This window comes from Carcharhinus amblyrhynchos, chromosome 9 (genome assembly GCF_965287045.1).
Source record: "Carcharhinus amblyrhynchos chromosome 9, sCarAmb.v2.hapA, whole genome shotgun sequence".
Classification (NCBI taxonomy): domain Eukaryota; kingdom Metazoa; phylum Chordata; class Chondrichthyes; order Carcharhiniformes; family Carcharhinidae; genus Carcharhinus; species Carcharhinus amblyrhynchos.
Genome location: NC_137332.1, coordinates 9,879,088 through 9,900,465, shown reverse-complemented (window position 1 = coordinate 9,900,465; position 21,378 = coordinate 9,879,088). Strand labels below are relative to the sequence as shown.

The 21,378-nt window shown below is 46.1% G+C and overlaps 1 protein-coding gene across 1 annotated transcript in view; it reads right to left on the bottom strand.

The window, feature by feature from the left end:
• Window positions 1-21,378, bottom strand: part of LOC145348294 (interferon-induced protein 44-like) — a 41,644-nt gene that overhangs the window by 3,668 nt on the left and 16,598 nt on the right. The window contains exons 3-7 of the mRNA XM_080196497.1: window positions 17,606-17,645; window positions 16,828-17,023; window positions 7,906-8,052; window positions 6,076-6,247; window positions 4,433-4,533 (exon numbers count right to left, since the gene is read on the bottom strand). Coding sequence (XP_080052623.1) covers window positions 4,433-4,533; window positions 6,076-6,247; window positions 7,906-8,052; window positions 16,828-17,023; window positions 17,606-17,645 — 656 coding nt within the window. The remainder of the gene's footprint in view (window positions 1-4,432; window positions 4,534-6,075; window positions 6,248-7,905; window positions 8,053-16,827; window positions 17,024-17,605; window positions 17,646-21,378) is intronic.

Sequence of the window (21,378 nt, the reverse complement as noted above, 5' to 3'; positions counted from 1 at the left end):
CAGTGGAGGACACCCACTCCCTGTAGAAGCAAGATCAGGGCAGCCCTCACTTTTTGTGCTCCAGGGATCCATGGGTTATGTGTGTGGCAGGTCCAATGGGGTCCTCCAGTATAGCCCAAGGGGGATCCCCTGCATTGTGGTGTGTCTCAACAGGACTGGGACCAATGTCCTTGTGGTGAGGTTCACTTGTGTTGTTGGGGACGGTGGAAACTCTATTGGCAGCGGTGAGTGGCACCAGCAATAAAAGCAGAAAAAGGAGTAAGGTGCATAATGACAGTGTTCAATTGTCCCAGGGAAGGAAATCAGTTTATTTGATAGGAGCAGTCTTAGCAGACAATGGGGAATATTAAAATAGGTCCACAATGCCTGAATGCTTGCAAACGCACGAACTGTGGTGAACAAGGTGAGCTACAAAATGACTGTGTGGTAATATAATACCGTTGCAATGCTGGAAATGTGGCTTAAAAATGGTGAAGACTGGTCACTTAATATTCAGGGCTGCAGAGACAAGCGATGAGGAAAAAGGATGTGGGACGGCCATACTGATTAGTGAAGAAATTGCAACATTAGAAAGAAAGAAAGGTTCGCTGGAATGCTACTGCCCCGCCCACCACGGAATCGGAGCGGGTGAGGGGTGGGGAATGGAAATGTCCCTTGACCTTGGACAGGAGTTTCTGTTCCCGCCCTACGTCTCTGAGGGGGCCAAGGGGAGACTCCAGTTAGCAAGAAAGATGTGATCACAATGAATGGGTACTTTATGGCTCCCTGAACAAAGAAAGAGAGAGAAAGAGTGAAGGCCAAATTTAAGATGAAAGCACAGACATAAACAGAAAATGCTGGAAAATCTCAGCAGGTCTGATTTTTGATTTAATTTTTTCCCAAGATGGCGCCAGAGCGAGGCAACTTCTTGCAAGCTGTACCCAGCACACCTTCTAATTCTACCTTTTACTTCTGTTCTATGCTTCTAACTCTTTTAAACTCTCTAACTTGCTCTCTAATGCTTTAATTATGACTGTAATACTACATTCTGCACCCTCTTCCTTCTCTATGAACGGTATGTTTTGCCTGTCTAGCACGCAAGAAACAATACTTTTCACTGTATGCCAATACATGCGATAATAATAAATCAAATCGAATCAAATTAAATCAAATTGGGCGGCACGGTGGCACAGTGGTACAATGGTTAGCACTGCTGCCTCACAGCACCAGAGATGCGGGTTCAATTCCGGCCTCGGGTCACTGTCTGTGTGGAGTTTGCACGTTCTCTCCGTGTCTGCGTGGGTTTCCTCTGGGTGCACTGGTTTCTTCCCACAGTCCAAAATGTGCGGGTTATGTTGATTGGCCATACCAAATTGACCCTAATGTCGGGGAGGTTAGTGGGGTTACGGGGATAGGGCCTGGGTGGGATTGTGGTCACTGCAGACTCATAAGAACGTAAGAACATACGAAATAGGAGCAGGAGTAGGCCATCTAGCCCTTCGAGCCTGCCCCGCCATTCAATAAGATCATGGCTGATCTGTCATGGCTCAGTTCCACTTTCCCGCCCTCTCCCCATAACCCTTAATCCCCTCGCTTATCAAAAACCCATCAACCCGCGTCTTGAAAATATTTAGCGAGGTAGCCTCCACCACTTCAACAGGCAGAGAATTCCAGAGATTCACCACCCTTTGAGTGAAGAAGTTCTTCCTCAACTCTGTTCTAAACCGCACCCCCTTTATCTTGAGGCTGTGCCCCCTAGTCCTACTGTCCTTTCTGAGCGGGAAGAGTCTCTCTACCTCTATCCTATCCATCCCATTCATCATCTTATACGTCTCAATGAGATCTCCCCTCATTCTTCTAAACTCTAACAAGTACAAGCCTAGTTTATTCAGCCTCTCCTCATAGCTCAACCCCCTCAACTCCGGTATCAGCCTAGTAAACCTCCTCTGCACTCCCTCCAAGGCCAAAATATCCTTGCGTAAGTACGGCGACCAAAACTGCACACAGTACTCCAGCTGCGGCCTCACCAATGCCCGATGGGCCAAACGGTCTCCTTCTGCACTATAGGGGTTCTATGATTCTATGAAATCAATTCTTTACCCAGAGGGTGGTGAGGGATTGGAATGCCCTGCCTGCTGCAGTTGTAAATGCGCCTAGTTTGGGGGCGTTTAAGAGATCCGTGGATAGGTTTATGGACGAAAAGGGATTGGTTTAGGTTAGTGGGTCATTGTTTTTTAACTGGTCGGCGCAACATCGTGGGCCGAAGGGCCTGTTCTGCGCTGTAATGTTCTATGTTCTATGTAAAACATCTGTAGAGAGAGAATAGAACCAATGTTTCGAGTCTGGATGACTCATCATCAGAGTGAAGTCAGATTCCAACATCTGTCGTATTTTGTCTTTAGGAAAGTGCAAAGATGTGCGAGAACTATAATGGTGATACTGTGGGAATTTAATTACCCAAACATCAACTGAGACCGAACTTTCTTGAACCCTATGCTGTTGGTACAACTTAGAAGGTGATGTTCACAGAATCATAGAAACCTACAGTGCAGAAAGAGGCCCTTCGGCCCATCGAGTCTGCACCGAACACAATCCCACCCAGGCCCTACCCCCATATCCCTACATATTATACCCACAAATCCCTCTAACCTACGCATCACTGGATACTAAGGGGCAATTTCTTAGCATGGCCAATCAACCTAACCCGCACATCTTTGGACTGTGGGAGGAAACCGGGGCACCCGGAGGAAACCCACGCAGACACGAGGAGAATGTGCAAACTCCACACAGACGGTGACCTGAGCCAGGAATCAAAGCCAGGACCCTGGAGCTGTGAGCCAGCTGTGCTAACCACCGTGCTACCGTGCCGCCCACCTGTTGGCGGATCTGCTGTTGGAGAATGAGGCGGGCCAAGTACCGAGAGGTGACTTTTACGGCCCACCCCACTGGAGGTGGGTATGCTCATAAAATCCAACCTGTGACCTGCCTGTCACCTTCCGACTTGTCTTTCATTTCATAGTGAGCAGTGCGAGTGTTCGATGTCCTGCTCACCCTTGGGCTTCTTACTGAAACTCTTACTGATGGTTGGTTAGAACATAGATCATAGAACATAGAACATAGAACACTACAGCACAAACAGGCCCTTCGGCCCACAAGTTGCGCCGACCACATCACCTACCAACCTACAGACCTATCTATAACCCTCAATCTCATTAAACCCCATATACTCATCCAGAAGTCTTTTAAAAGACCCCAGCGAGTTCGCCTCCACCACCACTGACGGCAGCCGATTCCATTCACTCACCACCCTCTGAGTGAAAAACTTACCCCTTAGCTTAGCTGTCTGGGCAGCTGGTTCATTATACAACGGGATGCCAACAGCATGGTGCTGATCTACCCGATATAGGACTTCCTCAATAGATGGTGGCAGAATTCTCATCCTGAGCCAATTAACACGGAGTGTACAATGGTGGCAGGATTGCTGGCTTTTTGGTGGACGAGCTCCCAACCAAAGGGTGCCGGGATACAGTCCATAGACTCTCTACCGTGCGGGAAAAGAGCTACTTGACCCTTTGAGTCTGCACCGACCAGAATCCTACCCAGGCCCTATTCCTGTAACCTCACATATTAACCCTGCTAATCCCCCTGACGGTAGGGTCAATTTAATATGGCCAATTACACACATCTTTGGACTGCGGGAGGAAACCAGAGCACCAGGAGGAAATCCACGCAGACACGGGGAGATCGTGAAAACAGTTGCCCCATAAAATCCAGCTGTAACATCCAAGAGAAAACAATGGGATAAAGGGTGTTCTCCTTGGAACGAGGGTGACTGAGGGAAGATGTGATAGAGGTGTACGAGACTGTGACAGTTTCTAAATAAAGTAAATAAGAGGAAACCATAGACTTAAGGTTTGGGTAAGAGTTCCCGGGGGCCAGGGTGAGGGTGGAGGGGTTTGCGAAGGAAACTGTTTTGGTGCAGTTAACAGTGATGATCTGCCTATGGGGGGAGCCGGGGTGGGGGGCAGTGTGATTTCAAAAGGAAATTGGATGGATGCTTGAGGAAAATAAACTTATTGGGCTGCAGGGAAGGAGCTGGGGAATGGGACTGATTGGATTGCTCTACAGAGAGTCAGACACCACTTGATGAATGAAATCAACTCTTCTGCGTTGGCTGTAAGGCCAACAGGGGCCTCTAAGGGGTACAATCACACAGGCTGGATTCCCTCCGGGAAATGGCAGCGGGTCTGTCAGGCTTGGTGAAGGTGGGTGACGTGCCATCTCTCAGGACGGTGGGCGCCAAGCGTCCGCCATCCTGAAAATTCAGACCTATGATTGGTATGACGCCACTCACTCAGAATAGAGAAAACCCCAAATTCACACCTTTGAGCACCAAATGTACACGCTGTAAAACCAGATGCAACTGCAATTGGTCAGATGGTAGAAATTGTACCTTTTCCTTAATGACGTCACTGTGATAGACATTTTCCAGATCTTGTGCAACCAAGAGACATTCTTCATCCACTTTTGTTAATAAAACAATCTGTGGCACCTCTATGGAATGAAATAAATATTAATTTATTTGCCAACTTTTTTCATAGGATTATTCGCTATGATTCAGAGGGTGATGCATAGAACACCACAGCACAAACAGGCCCTTCGGCCCACAAGTTGTGCCAATCATCATGGGATGCACAGTAAATTCTTCCCTGACAAAGATAGGACATGAAGTTAGGATCCCTACAGTGCAGAAGGAGGCCGTTCGGCCCATTAAGTCTACACCGACCACAACCCTACCCAGCCCCTATCCCTGTGGCCCCACGTATTTACCCTGCTAGACTCCTAGACACTAAGAGGCAATTTACCATGGCCAATCCACTTAACCCGCACATCTTTGGACTAGTTGCCCTTGATAAGCAGCGTTTGGCGACATTGCTAATTGCTATTGCTTTATGATTCACAGCTGCTCATAAAGATCAACTCCTGTGAACAAAAATAAGAAACAACTGATTTCCTGATTTTTCTAAGTCCCACAGCACCAGGTTAAAGTTCAAGAGGTGACGAAGGAGCAGTGCTCTGAAAGTTTGTGATGCCAAATAAACCTGTTGGACTTTGTGATGTGGTGAAACTTCTTAATGTGCCCACCCCAGTCCAATGCCCGCATCTCCACATCATTCCTGACTTTTAATATACTTAAGTGACAAAGTTCTCCCTGTGTGATTTGTTGGATGAACATCAGATGCACAACATTAAACAAGACAAATTAAATCTTGATCTTTATTGCAAGGGAGTATGAAGGTAGGGAGGCCTTGCTACAACTGTGCAGGGCATTGGTGAGACCACACCTGTGTACAGTATTTGCCCCCTTGCTTAACATAGAAACACAGAAAATAGGGGGAGGGGCCCATGTCCTTTGATCCCCTTTGCCCCAAGAACTACATCTAACTCTTCCTTGAAAACATACAGAGCTCAATCTTAGGAAAAAAAGACCTGTTTTGGCCTCAACTACTTTCTGTGGTAATGAATTCCATAGGCTGACCACTCTCTGGGTAAAGAAGTTTCTCCTCATCTCTGTCCTAAATGGTCTACCCTTTATCCTTAGACTGTGACCCCTGGTTCTGGGCACCCCCTCCATCATCGGGAACATCCTTCTTGCAGCTACCCCGTCTAGTCGTAGAGTCCCTACTGTACCAAGAAGGCCATTCAGCCCATTGAGTCTGTACTGATCACAATCCCATCCAGGCTCTATTTATGTAACTCCACACATTTATCCTGCTAATCCCCGTGACACTGAGGGAGAATTCAGCACGGCCAGTCCACCTAACCTGCACATCTTTGAATGGTGGGAGGAAACTGGAGCACCCGGAGGAAACGCACGCAGACACAGGGAAAATGTGCAAACTCCACACAGACAGGGAGCCGAGACAGCAATCGATCAGGATATTGAATTCGATGATCAGCTATGATCAAAATGATCAAAGAATAGACTCGAAAGGCTGAATGGCCTATTCCTGCTTCTAGTTTCTATGTTTTATTTAATGGGTTGCCTTTGAACTGTAATGTATTTCTTGGAGGGCATTGGAATATAGCACTCACCCAGTTTATTAATCTCTGATCGAATGGCACAAATTTTTTCTTTAATATTGGCGGAGAGCATAGAGGCTTCGCTGGCATCAATCACGTATACAACGCAGTGTATCCTCTCGCCAACAGTTGGTGATTTGATGTAACCTGCTGTATCAGGGTTAATCGGAGAAGCTGTTTTAAACTGCAAGAGAAAGAAACCGGTGTTAAAATAATACTTTCATTCCTTCGCAGGATTTGGGGTGGCACGGTGGCACAGTGGTTACCACTGCTGCCTCACAGCGCCAGGAACCTGGGTTAGATTCCCAGCTTGGGTCACTGTCTGTACGGAGTCTGCACATTCTCCCCGTGTCTGCTTGGGTTTCCGCGGGGTGCTTCCATTCTCCTCAGGATTTGATTTGATTTATTATTATCACATGTGTTGGTATACAGTGTTTTTTGCGCTCTACGGTGAACATCTAGCTTATTCTGTAGAACACAGATATGGTTGCTTTAGCAACACAGAATCGGCGGGGCCGTAGAGAGTTTGCTACAAGTGAGATTTATTTCATTTACACTGGTGATTATTAATTTACATAGGTGATCGCTATCTACGAGTGCTGTGTAACTAGACCTTTTTAACCTTTTTATTACTTCTTGGTGTATTCCCAGACTCCACAATAGAGGTGGAAGCAGCCTGCTCTCTGACATTCCTGGAAATTTGTCATGACCTTGACAGGTATCCTCTGGAGGGTCCGGGTCTGCTCGTTGAGCTGCATGGATGTGGTGTGGTCACCTTTGTTGGCTTTTGGGACTGGAGCTGATTTAGTCAGAGGAGAGACAGTTGGGGTTGGACACTCCTGGGATCTCTTCGGTCGAAGGTCCCAGGCTGTGAACGCTTGGAGTGCTGGCTCTGGCTTCCTCCGGGGGATAGAGGGGCGACTGGAGTGAGGTGAAGAAGCCCCACCATTGCCATTCAAAGATCTGTAGGTTGGGTGCAATGGCCACACTGAATTGCCAATGTGTGTAGCTTAGGTGGATTAGCCATGGTAAATGCACAGGGCTATAGGAATAGAATTGGGGGGGAGGGGTGGAGGGGGCTAGGAGGGTTGGTGCATGGAATGGGCCTGGTTGGGATGCTCATTTGGAGAGTTGGTGCACATTTGATGGGCCAAATGTCCTCCTTCTACACTGTAGGGATTCTATGTTTGCCCACAAATGCCTAAACCATGGAGTGCACCTCATGCACCATGGAGTTCATGCATTCCATCAGTGCAGGATAGAGACTTAGTTCCAAGGTCTCCACTATGGCCGCCACCCTCTCAGTATTGACCTTGCTGCCTCGGCGCGTCAGGCAAGAGGCATTGGGGGCTCTTCCAGTCAGCCTTTCAATTTGAACAGTGTAGCTGATCTCCGTTTCTGATGTTGTTTGGTCTCAATCCCATCTGGGCAGCAAGGTGGCATAGTGGTTAGCGCTGCGGCCTCACAGCGTCAGGGACCCGGGTTCAATTCCCAGCTTGGGTCACTGTGTGTGTGTGGAGTTTGCACGTTCTCCCCGTGTCTGTGTGGATTTCATCCCACAGTCCAAAAGACAAGCGGGTTAGGTGCATTGGCCCTGCTGAATTCTCCCTCAGTGTATCCGAATAGGCGCCGGAGTGCGGTGACTAGGGGATTTTCACAATAACTTCATTGCAGGGTTAATGTGAACCTACTTGTGACACTAATAAGTAAACTTTTAATTTTAACCTTCTCACATCTCTCAGGGTAACTGATCGTGGAACAGCAACATGGAACCCTGCGATCAAAGTGTTTGAACAGGTAGTGAGGGGAAATACACGGCAGTGAAGAAAAGCAGAAGAATACCTCATATTTGTTTGGAGCATGGCCTTTGATGATGCTGATAATATCCTGACTGAGTATCCCCTGTTTGCTTCCAATTCCCATTGTATCGCAGAGAATAAAAGGGAGAGGTGTGTTATCCTTTCCTTCTCTGAAGGAGTATGTTGAGTACTGCAATCAAACAAAGATACCAGAGGGCAAAAATAAAATCACTTTCAATGCTAAAATCACTTTTACAAGAACATGGAATAAGGTCATTGCCTTGGCAATAGAGATAACTTACAGGATACTGCGAGGCCTGGATAATGTGGACAAGGAAAGGAGTTTCCTCTAGTAGGAAAAACTAGAACCAGAGGGCACATCCTCAGGCTAAAGGGTTAATCCTTTAAAACAGACATGAGGAGGATTTTTTTTCAGCCAGAGAGTGGGGAATCTGTGGAACTCTTTGCTGCAGAAGGCTATGGAGGCCGGGTCATTGAGTGTCTTTAAGACGGAGATTGGTAAGCTCTTGATTAATAAGGGGATCAGGGGATATTGGGAAAGGGCAGGAGAATGGGGATGAGAAAAATATTGAATGACGGAGCAAACTCGATGAGCCGAGTGGCCTAATTCTGCTCCTATGTCTCATGGTCTTATGAACCAGGGCACAGATTCTCTCAGACCCTATTGGCAGGTTCGATGGCAGGAGAGGGGAGGAATTTGCAGGAGGCCCAAAGCTTCCGTGCGAATTTCCCACCGGATCTTCCACTGATGTCCATCTCATGGTGGATCGGTAGAACTCACCAGAGGCCAGCATGAGGCTCATTTGCATCCCGATGAAGGCCCGGCTATCCAAGCCTGTGCAAAACCCCTTTGGAAGAACGTGGTGTGCAGGTATTGGGCCTCACCTGGATAATTCCTGAGGCTCCCTTTGGAGTTCCAAATGGAGGTCGATGGTAACCCTGGACCCTGGGGCACCATAACAGTGGGTGATGGGGATCACCTACAGGTGGACCCCCCAGATTAGGTGTCCTGGAGAGAGGGGTTTATTTTCCAGCCTCAGAATGTTCCTGGAGATCCGTCGAGGGAGTGCAGCGAAGGTTTACCAGGCTGATTCTGGGGGATGGTGGGACTGATGTATGAGGAGACGCTAGCTGAGGATTGTTTTCACTGAAGTTCAGACAAATGAAGGGGGAATCTCATAGAGACTTATCAAATCCTAACAGGACTATACAGGATAGACGCAGGGAGGATGTTCCCGATGGTGTGGGAGTCCAGAATCATGGGTCGCAGTCTGTGGATTTGAGATAGACCATTTAGGACGAAGATGAGAAAACATTTCTTCACCCCAAGAGTGGTGAGCCTACTAGAGGAAGTCGTTGAAGCCAAAACATTTAATGTATTCAAGAGGCAGCTGGATATAGTGCTTGGGATGAATGGGATCAATGGTTATAGAGAGAAAACAGGATCAGGCTATTGAGTTGGACAATCAGCCATGACCATGTTGAATGGCGGAGCAGGGTCACAGAGCTGAATGGCCTCCTCCTGCTCCTATCTCCTATGTTTCTATGCCTACGTTTCATTTTCACTTTCTTTGAAAGTGGGTCAGTGATGCTGGGTGCCTTTTCAACACGGCACCCAACAGGTCAGCAGGCTATGCTCCCTCAGCAAATAAGCTGAAAGCCCCAGGGCCAACGAGGAGAAAAATACTCCGTAAGATTCTACTCCAACCTTCTCAAGTGACCAAAACCAGCCCAGAACTTCCCATGTGTTATATGATGCAATCTATATCATCAGCCCTCTTTAAATCGATGTGGAGATTCAGCGAACACCACATCAGCTAACAATACTCATTATTCCTTATTACTCTCTGGGAAAGGATGTGATTGTACTGGAAGGGATGCAGGGAAGACTCACCAGGATGCTGCCTGGGAGGGAACATTTAAGTTATGAAGAGAAGTTGTGCAGGTTTGGGTTGTCTTCATTGGTGCAGAAGTGACTGAGGGGGCGACCCCTGATCTAGAACATAGAACATTATAGCGCAGTACAGGCCCTTCGACTCTCGATGTTGCCCCGACCAGCGGAACCAATCTAATGACCCTCTAACCTAAACTGTTATCCATATGCCTATCCACTGACCATTTGAGCGTGCACACGGTTATGAGGGGCATGGACAGACAGGATAAGGAGCAGCTGTTCCCCTTAGGTGAAGGATCAGTCACGGGGGGGACACAATTTCAAGATGAGGAGCAGGAGGTTTGTGGGGGATGTGAGGAAAACCTTTTTACCCTGAGGGTAGTGACGGCCTGGAATGGGGTGCCTGGGGAGGGTGGTGGAGGCAGAATGCCTCACATCCTTTAAAAAATACCTGGATGAGCACTTGGCACATTGTAACATTCAAGACTATCGGCCGAGTGCTGATTGATGGGATGAGGTGGAGAGGTGTTTCTCGTGTGCTAGCCCAGACTCAATGGGCCGAAGGGTTTTATGGAAAGAAGAAGTTCCTAAAAATCTGTCTATTCCGATGTGAAGATGATCCCTGGTGATGAAAATACTTGGGAATCAAAACTACAGTTTCCTGTCCCTCCCTGCAGTGTGTTCTATTATCTTCTGGTTCACAGATGTTGATGACAATCATACATTAAGCTCGGAAAGAACAGGAACTCTTTATGTTTAATTTGGCTGCATTGTACGATACAAAAGATCCAAAGATGTGTGGGCTAGGTGGATCGGCCATGTTAAATTGGTCCTTAGTGTCAGGGGGACTAGCTAGGGTAAATGCACGGGGCTATGGGGTAACGAGGATGGGAGGGATTATGGTCAGCGCAGACTCAATGGGCCGAATGGCCTCCTTCTGCACTGTAGGGGCCCGATTTTTACCATTTTGATTCTAAGTGCTGAATCCGGGAGTGTTCCAGATCTGACTTGCAAACCCTCCCGTTCCCCGCCCACCACCAGAGAACGATCCGACCTGCCTCCCTCCCTCCTCCTCCCCCCCGTACCAGAGAATAATCTGAACCCCCCTCCCTACTCCCTGCCCCCCCCCCCACCAGAGAACAATCTGACCCCCCTCGCCCTACCACTGACCCGAGTCAGAGGGCTGTTGGAAGCTCTGAACTTACCCCCTCAGAAGCTGGAGCGCCCAAAACAGACCTTTACTGAGCATGTCTGTTTTAGAACATAGAACATAGAACATAGAACATTACAGCGCAGAACAGGCCCTTCGGCCCACGATGTTGCGCCGACCAGTTACAAAAAAAAACAAGGGGCATACACGCGGTGGGTCGTGCGAGAGCTGCCCTTGGGTGTTGCTTTGAGAGTTGCCTAGTGCTTCATGTCATTAGTGTACGCTTAAACTGGAGCAGCTGACAGGCAACATGACAGCTCATGAACTATCACTGTTTGCTGTGCAGATACATGGATTTGGGCCAGTGTCTGTGGGAGTTTGCACATTCTCCCCGTGCCTGCGTGGGTTTTCTCTGGGTGCCTCGGCTTCCTCCCACACCCCAAAAACATGCTCTTAGGCTGACTGGTGTTTGCAAATTGTCCCTAAATTAGGCGTTCCTCAACCTGGTTGTAATTCCTTTATTGTGGAGTCCAATAGGCGTGGTCAAAGGTCATAGGTAGAAGAGGGCACTCAATGTTAAAATAGCGGTGTGGGCTTGTTGGGCTGAAGGGCCTGTTTCCTGTGCTGTGTTGTTCTTTGTTTGTTTGTCTGCCTGAGTTTCCTCCGGGTGCTCCGGCCCCCCTCCACACTCCAAAAGGCGTGCCCGCCAGACGCATTGTCCACGCTAAACTCTCCCCCAGTGCACCCAAACAGGCGCCGGTGTGCGGCAAGTAGGGGATTCCCATAGAACCCTACAGTGCAGAAAGAGGCCCTTCAGCCCATTGAGTCTGCACCAAACACAATCCCACCCAGGCCCTACCCCCATATCCCTAAATATCCCTCTAACCTACGCATCCCTGGACACTAAGGGGCAATTCCTTAGCATGGCCAATCAACCTAACCTGCACATCTCTGGACTGTGGGAGGAAACCGGAGCACCGGGAGGAAACCCACGCAGACGCGAGGAGAATGTGCAAACTCCACAGAGTGACCCAAGCCAGGAATCGAACCCAGGACTCTGGAGCTGTGAAGCAGCATTGCTAACCACTGTGCTACCATGCCGCCCACAGTACCTTTCATAGTAACTTCGTTGCAGTGTCAATGTAAGCCTACTTGTGACTAATAAATAAATTATAAGTTGTCCCTGCCTAGCTAAGCTAGGTCTTGAATGTTTAATGTAGAACAAATGAAACACTCTTCTTTGAACTTTTAGATCATGATACATCTTACACTCCCAAAAAGTGAAGATACACAACTATTTTATTTTTATTTTATTTATTATTGTCACAAGCAGGTTCACATTAGCACCGCAATTAAGGTACTGCCAAATCTGGACGGGTGAACCCCGTGGCAAAGGGGGAAATGCCGGCACATTTGGCGCCCAGCCCATTAAGTGCATTTAAATTGATGTCACGCTGTTTCGGGCACGGTGCTGATTGTGGCCACTTCATGTGCTTGGTAAAGGGGCAACGGGGCGGGGAGGCGGTCGCGGATCACGCTACTTGCCTCACGCCTGACTTTACCAAGTTTTCGCGCTGGAAAATGTTGGTGAAAATCAGGCTCTAGGATTCCAAAAGAAATGCTGGATTGAATTGATTCTGTTATAGACTCTAATGATTCTAATGAAACATGGCCCCATGGAACACCTACGCATTAGGCATTAGCTCCTAACTAAGTAGTACCTAGTTATTTATATTTCCAGATAATACCACAATATGTAATACTCCCAATATCCATCAGGAAGATTAGCATGCAAAACATTGCTAAAAGTGACTAGCTTCTTGTTCTTTGGGTCACCTAAGGCTATGTTGTCCAATAAGCTTTTAATATTTGCAAAATTGAGCTGATCAGGTCACCAAATTTGCCACATGGTCCAAAATATGTGCACTGTTCATAAAACAAAGAAGTAATCTTTAGAAAATAAGGTTGAGGCTTTACACCGTCAGCAGTCAAGACTGAAACACTCACAGCCAGGACAAGGATAACAGCAGCAATTATTCTACATTGCAAGCCTGCTTTGTGCACTTTCAAAGGGTGGTGACAATCTGTTGACTGAGCTGTTCTATTTCTGATAGTGTGCTCCAGTTCATTCAAAAAAAACATTTCTGCATACACCGTCTCTACTTTATGAGAATTGACATATTAGGAGATATGGAAGGAAAGAAAAATCAAAACTATTTATTAATTTCTGCACTCCAGTTTTTGACTTGTTTATGTTCTCTCACCTGCCATTTCTCATGGCCAACGCTCTGTAATCTCAGAGTCATAGAGGTTTACAGCATGGAAACAAGCTCTTCAGCCTAACCTGTCCATGCCATCCTTTTTTTTAAACCTCTAAGCTAATTCCAATTGCCCGCATTTGGCCCATATCCCTCTATACCCATCTTACCCATGTAACTGTCTAAATGTTTTCTAAAAGACAAAATTGTACCCCCGACTACTATTACATCTAGTAGCTTGTTCCAGGCACTCACCACTCTCTGTGTGAAAAATTGCTCCTCTGGATACTTTTGTATCTTTCCCCTCTCACCTTAAACCCATGCCCTCTAGTTTTAGACTCACCTACCTTTGGGAAACGATATTGACTATCTAGCTGATCTGTACCCCTCATTATTTTATAGACCTCTATAAGATCACCCTTCAGCCTTCTACACTCCAGAGAAAAAAAGTCTGTCTATCCAGCCTCTCCTTATAACTCAAACCATCAAGACCTAATAGCATCCCAATAAATCTTTCCTGCATTCTTTCTAGTTTAATAATATTATTTCTATAATAGGGTAACCAGAACTGTGCACAGTATTGGTAAGTGTGGCCTTACCAATGTCTTGTAAAGCATCAACAAGACGTCCCAACTCCTGTATGCAGTATTCTGACCGATGAAACTAAATATGCTGAATGACTTCTTCACCATTCTGTCCACCTGTGATTCCACTTTCAAGGAGCTATGAACCTGCACCCCTAGATCTCTTTGTTTTGTAACTCTCCCCAGTGCCCTAGCATTACCTGAGTAAGTCCTGCCCTGGTTCAATCTATCAAAATGCATCACCTCGCATTTGTCTAAATTAAACTCCATCTGCCATTCGCCAGCCCACTGGCCCAATTGATCAAGAAGCTAGTGCAATTGGAGATAACGTTCTTCACTGTCCACTATGCCACCAATCTTGGTGTCAACTGCAAACTTACTAAACATGACTCATATATTCTCATCCAAATCATTAATATAAATGACAAATAATAGTGAGCCCAGCACTGATCCCCGAGGCACATCGCTGGTCACAGGCTTCCAGTTTGAAAAACAATCCTCACAACCACCCTCTGGCTTCTGTCAAGAAGCCAATTTTGTCTCCATTTAGATATCTCACCTTGGATTCCGTGAGATTTAACCTTATGCTACAAACTACGATGCGGTACCTTGTCAACGGCCTTGCTAAAGTCTGTGTGGACAACATCAACCTCACTGTCCTCATCTACATTCTTGGTTACCCCTTCAAAAAACTCAATCACATTTGTGGGACATGATTTTCCACTCACAAAGCCATGCTGATTGTCCCTAATCAGTCCTTCCACCTCTAAATACCTGTAGATCCTATCGCTCAAAATACCTTCCAAAAGCTTACCCACCACAGATGTGAGTCTCACTGATCTGTAGTTCCCAGGCTTTTCCCTGCAGCCCTTTTTAAACAAAGGCACAACATTCGCCACTCTCCAATCTTCAGGCACCTCACCCGTGACTATCGATGATTCAAATATCTCAGGTAGGGGACCTGCAATTTCATCTCTAGCCTCCCACAATGTCCTGGGATACACTTCATTAGGGTCCTGGGAATTTATTTACCTTGATGCACTTTAAAACTTCCAGCACCTCTTTCTCTGTAATATGTACACTCCTCAAGACATCACTATTTATTTCCTCAAGTTCCCTAACATCCATGCTTTTCTCAACAGTAAATACTAATGAGAAATATTTGGTTAGGATCTCACCCATCTTTTGTGGATCCATGTATAGATAGTCTTGTTGATCCTGAAGAGACCTCACTCTTTCCCTTGTTACTCGTTTGTCCTTTATGTATTTGTAAAAGCTCTTTGGATTCTCCTTTGCCTTATCTGCCAAAACAATCTTGTGTCTCCTTTTTGTGTCCTGACTTCTCTCTTAACTCTACTCTTACACTCCCTTAAACTCTTGAAGGGATTCACTCGATCCCAGCTGCCTATGCATGTCATGTCTCTCTTTCTTCTTCTTGACCAAGGCCTCAATATCCCGAGTCATCCAGGGTTCCCTATTTTTGCCAGCCCTTGCCCTTCACTCTAAGAGGAATGTATTTACCCTGAACCCTGGTTAACACACTTTTGAAAGCTGCCCACTTACCAGGCATTCCTTTGCCTTCCCAGAGTCCCCCAATTAACTTTTGAAAGTTCCTGCCTGATACCATCAAAACTGGCTTTGCCCCAATTTAGAATTTTAACTTTTCTCTCCTCTTACACCAATTACATTCTGTTCCTTTTAATTTCTCCTTTCAGTACATCTATTAAGATGAAAGCTGACTGCATTTAGATGTTGCTACACCACTCAAACTTGTTAAAGTTGTCCACCTCAACTCTCATTGGCAGCCATGCAACACAGTTCCCCACTCATGAATGTCGACTGTTAAACAAAAAATGGCAAATACTGCCTAAACAAAAGCAAATCCTTCAGTCGGCATCCATCCCCTGAATCATTTTGATTATGTTCCTTTGGAGCATTTTCCTGGTGTCATGCTGCCTGTAATTGGTGTCCCGTATTGTTACTGAAGCAATATAAATGATATCATGTTTCTTTTTTATCTGGACTAATGCAGTGTCCTGGGGTTTTATGATCCTTTGGGAATTGCTGAGTGAAGCTTGACTGAGGATGATTGACAGGTCAGGTGATATGCCTACAAACAGCTTTTTTTTATATAGAGCATTCCAAGTTTTAGTTTTGGGTCAGTTGCTGCTAGAAGCTGGTGAAAGAAGGCAGTGTCTCTGTCTCTGTCTCTCTCCCCACAAGCTTACTGAAAGTTCCCAGATGGGGAAGCCTTAGAGTTTTAATCCAACATTCAAAGGACCAATTCACAGCAGATGTTAAAAATCTGCAAAATCCAGCATCATGTGAGCATACTTGCTTTTTGCACCAAGTTGAAAGAATGGTGTATGTGTAGGATGATGTTTGACTTGGAACAGTAGAGATAGATAGCTGTTAAGAATTATATTGTGTCATATTTAAATTTTGTAATTCGTAAACGTCATTCTAATTTTTTTTGTTACATTTTAACTGTGTTCTGAAATAAACTTTGTTTGATGAAAGCTTCCTAGTGGGTCACTTGAATCATACTTGGAGTGAAACACCTTATGCTCACCCTTATGCCAAAATCAAATATAAAACTTAGGGTCTAGGCTAACTTCACAAAACACCTTGGAGTTTCTGGCCCGGGTCTTAACACCTCCGGTAGTCACTATTGATGTTAACACATAATAAACAGTGCATCAAACAATGAACGATGTTCATGGTGGGAGATATAGGAGGTATGCCCAAGGTAGATTCTTCATTCAGAAAGTGGTTGGGGTGTGGAATGCACTGCCTGCTGTGACAGTGGAGTTGGACACTTTAGGAACTTTCAAGCGGTTATTGGATAGATACATGGAGCACACCAGAATTAGAGACAGTAGGATAGCTTGATCTTGGGTTTTACATAGCTCGGCACAACATTGAGGGCTGAAGGGCCTGTACTGTGCTGTACTGTTCTATGTTCTATGTACAGAATATCATCTCAGCAACAAAGGTAGGCAGCAAAATACATTAATGAAGAAAAGCAAAGCCCTTCTGATTGTATTTCTCAGGTTACCATTGTCGTTATGCTTGTTGGTCCACTTCCAGCCATAGCACGACTGGTGACATGGCCACGGAAAATCGAATTGACTGAGTTGATGAAGCTGGACTTTCCTGCTCCAATTCGTCCGATGAGCAAAATCCGCGCCTTAGACACAGAGCTCATGTATGGTTTATAGTTCTCAATGAAATTCATCTGTTCTCGCCTTTTCCTGTTGGAAAGAATATTTATATGAATGAATATTTGAACTTTAATAACCAAACTGATGGATTTCTCAGACTGTTCCGCTGACTGATAGTTTGATTAATAAGGTAGAAGGATTATTTCAATGGAGCTGATCTTAACTATTTTTACTTTGGACCAGCAGTGGGAATCATGCCCATCTACACCCATCCCGCTCAGAAAGGACAGCAGGACTAGAAGGCACAGCCTCAAAATAAGGGGGGGGAACAGTTTAGATCAGAGTTGAGGAGGAACTTCTTCACTCAAAGGGTGGTGAATCTCTGGAATTCTCTGCCCGTTGAAGTGGTGGAGGCTGCCTCGCTAAATATATTTAAGTCACGGGTCGACAGGTTTTTGACAGACAAGGGAATTAGGGGTTATGGGGAGAAAGTGGGAAAGTGGAACTGATCCACTTCAGATCAGCCATGATCTTATTGAATGGCGGGGCAGGCTCGAAGGGCTAGATGGCCTACTCCTGCTCCTATTTCTTATGTTCTTATATTCTTATTTATGTACACACCCAGTCACCTCCTCGAAAAATTCATTCAGAACTGGCCATGAAGGGACTTACTCTGTTGTCCAAGTTAGATGTCTCCAGGGAGTCTTTACCTCTGGAAAACACAAGGAAATATCAAACAATAACAAAAAACAACTGATGAACACACTAGAAACAGCGTGCAGTGTTCCAAAGGGTGCACCTGAGCCCACATCAAACACTAGAGAAATCAGGAAGTTCTATCAAAATAGCACCATGATTAACAAAGGGTTCAAAGGAACAGAAAACAACCAGGATTTGCTCTAACATAATCAACTAGAAATTACAATCAAAGAGATTTAGACCATAAAAATTAAATAAAAACACTTCAATTAACCTTCTTACATGATGGGTGGCTCGGTGGCACAGTGGTTAGCACTGCTGCCTTACAACGCCAGGGACCCAGGTTTGATTCCCAGCTTGGGTCACTATCTGTGTGGAGTTTGCATGTTCTCCCTGTGTCTGTATGGGTTTCTTCCGGGTGCTCTGGTTTCCTCCCACACTCCAAAGATATGCGGGTTAGGTTGATTGGCCATGTTAACTTGCCCCTTTGTGTCAGGGGGTCTAGTAGGGTAAATACGTTGGGTTATGAGGGTAGAGCCTGGGTAGGATTATTGTCAATGCAGGCTCGATGGGCCAAATGGCCTCCTTCTGTACTGTAGGGATCCTATGATTCTATGAATAGTGATGTTAACACTGGAGGAACAGCTCATTGGTGAGTAGCCGATGGGGCAAAGGGATCAAATGTGGAAAGATGAGCTTTATCAAAGAGTAGAATTACAATATGGGAAATGAATATGGTCAGAGAATAGCAGGAAGAGGCAGAAAAAAAAATACATGAAAAATCAAGATCTTATAAAAATAACAAAAGTAGGAGTAGGCCATCTAGCCCCTCGAGCCTGCCCTGCCATTCAATAAGATCATGGCTGATCTGTCGTGGCTCAGTTCCACTTTCCCGCCCTTTCCCCATAACCCTTAATCCCCTCGCCTATCAAAAACCTATCAACCCGCGTCTTAAATATATTCAGCGAGGCAGCCTCCACCACTTCAACGGGCAGAGAATTCCAGAGATTCACCACCCTTTGAGTGAAGAAGTTCCTCCTCAACTCCGTTCTAAACTGCACCCCCTTTATCTTGAGGCTGTGTCCTCTAGTCCTACTGTCCTTTCTGAGCGGGAAGAGCCTCGCCACCTCTATCCTATCCATCCCTTTCATCATCTTATACGTCTCTGTAAGATCCCCCCTCATCCTTCTAAACTCCAATGAGTACAGACCCAGTCTATTTAGTCTCTCTTCATAGTCCAACCCCCTCATCTCCGGTATCAGCCCAGTGAACCTCCTCTGCACTCCCTCCAAGGCCAAGATATCCTTGCGCAAGTGCAGCGACCAAAGCTGCACACAGTACTCCAGCTGCGGCCTCACCAGTGCCCTGTACAGTCGCAGCTAGACCTCCCTGCTTTTATATTCTATCCCCCTCGCTATAAAGGCCAGGATTCCATTTGCCTTCTTGATTACCTGCTGCACCTGCAGACTGGGTTTTTGCGACTCATGCACAAGGACCCCCAGGTCCCTCTGCACCGTAGCGTGCTGCAGCTTTTCGCCCTTTAAATAGTAATCCCTCCTACTATTATTCCTGCCAAAGTGGATAACCTCACACTTGCAATGTTAATGTAAGCCTATTGGGGCTTACATTATGTATTATTATTTATTGATTACACGAATAAATAAACTTAAAACTTAAAAGACAGCTGGAGCTGCTCCCATCTAGAGTTAGTTGGGAGGAGATTTGATGGAGGAATACAAAAGATTGAGGTTATTGCACCGACATGACAGGCGTAGAGTCAGGGAATGTGATGGAGGTCAAAGTAGATGGGCACGGTGGCACAGTGGTTAGCACTGCTGCCTCACAATGCCAGGGACCTGGGTTCGATTCCCGCTTGGGCCACTGTCATTTGCACGTTCTCGCTGTGACTGTGTGGGTTCACTCCGGTTTCCTCCCACAGTCCAAAGATGTGCAGGTTAGGTGAATTGGCTGTGCTAAATTCTCCCTCAGTGTACCTGAACAGGTGCCGGAGTATGGTGAGGAGGAGATTTTCACAGTAATTGCATTGCTGTGTTAATGTAAGCCTTACTTGTGGCTAATAAATAAACTTTTTAAGTGGTCTTAGTGATGGCGTGAAATTGAGGTCAGAGGTGTTTCTGACAGTCGAACAGGAAAGACTTAATCTCCAAATGGCACAGTTCCACCTCAATTCTTTTGATTTGATTTGGTTTATTATTGTCACATGTATTAACATACAGTGCTTTTGTTTCTTGCACGCTATACAGACAAAGCATACCGTTCATAGAGAAGGAAACGAGAGGGTGCAAAATGTAGTGTTACAGTCATAACTAGGGTGCAGAGAAAGATCAGCTTAATGCAAGTTCATTCAAGAGTTTAACAGCAGGAGGTAAAAAGCTGTGATTGAGTCAATTGGTACGTGGTATCTTTTTCCTGAAGGAAGAAGGTGGAAGAGAGAATGTCCGGAGTGCATGGGTCCTTAATCATGCTGGCAGCTTTGCTGTGGCAGCGGGAAGTGTAGACAGAGTCTAAACTGCAGCAGCAGTTTAGGGAGTTAGGTAGGAAGTTAAAAAGCTGGACCTCCAAGGTTGTAATCTCAGGATTACTCCCCCTGCCACGTGCTAGTGAGGCTAGGAATAGGAAGGTAGTGCAGCTCAACACGTGGCTAAATGCGTAGGAGGAAGGGTCTCAGATATCTGGACCATTGGGGTCTCTTCCAGGCATATGGGATTTGTACAAGAAGGACGGGTTGCATCTAAACTGGAAGGGCACAAATATTCTGGCTGGGAGGTTTGCTCGTATCACACAAGGAGGATTTAAACTAGTTTAGCATGGGGATGGGAACCAAAGCAAAGGTGAATTAGTTGAAAGGGAACCAGAGAGTAGGGCCAGTAAGACACAGAGGAACAGCAGGCAGGGTGGGATTGCTAATCAGAGAGGGTCTGGTGGATTGAAATGCATTTGTTTCAATGCGAGAAGTGTAACAGGTAAGGCAGATGAACTTAGAGCTTGGATTAGTACTAGGAACTATGATGCTGTTGCCATTACAGACACTTGGTTCAGGGAAGGACAGGATTTGCAGCTTAACATTCCAGGGTACAGGTGTTTCAGGTGGGATAGAGGGGGATGTAAAAGGGGTGGGGGAGTTGCGCTACTGGTTAAGGAAAATATCAGAGCTGTCCCCCGGGAGGACACCTCGGAGGGTTCATACAGTGAGGCAATATAGGTAGAGTTCAGGAATAGGAAAGGTGTAGTCACAATGTTGGAGATTTACTTTTGGCCATCCAAATGCCAGCGGAAGAATGAGATTTTGGCAAGGTGTAAAAGTAACAGGGTTGTTGTGGTGGGAGATTTTAATTTCCCCTATTTTGACTGGGACTCACTTAGTGCTAGGAGCGTAGATGGGGCAGAGTTTGTAAGGAACATCCAGAAGGGCATCTTGAAACAGTATGTAGATAGTCCAACTAGGGAAGGGGCCGTACTGAGCCTGGTACTGGGGAATGAGTCCGGACAAGTGGTTGATGTTTCAGTAGGGGAGCAGTTCGGGAACAGTGACCACAATTCAGTAAGCTTTAAGGTACTGTTGGATAAAGATAAGTGTAGTCCTCAAGTTAAGGTGCTAAACCCGGGGGAGGCTAATTACAACAATATGAGGCAGGGACTGAAGAATGTAGATTGGGGGCAGATGTATGAGGGCAAATCAACGTCTGGCATGTGGGAGGCTTTCAAGTGTAAGTTGATAGGGATTC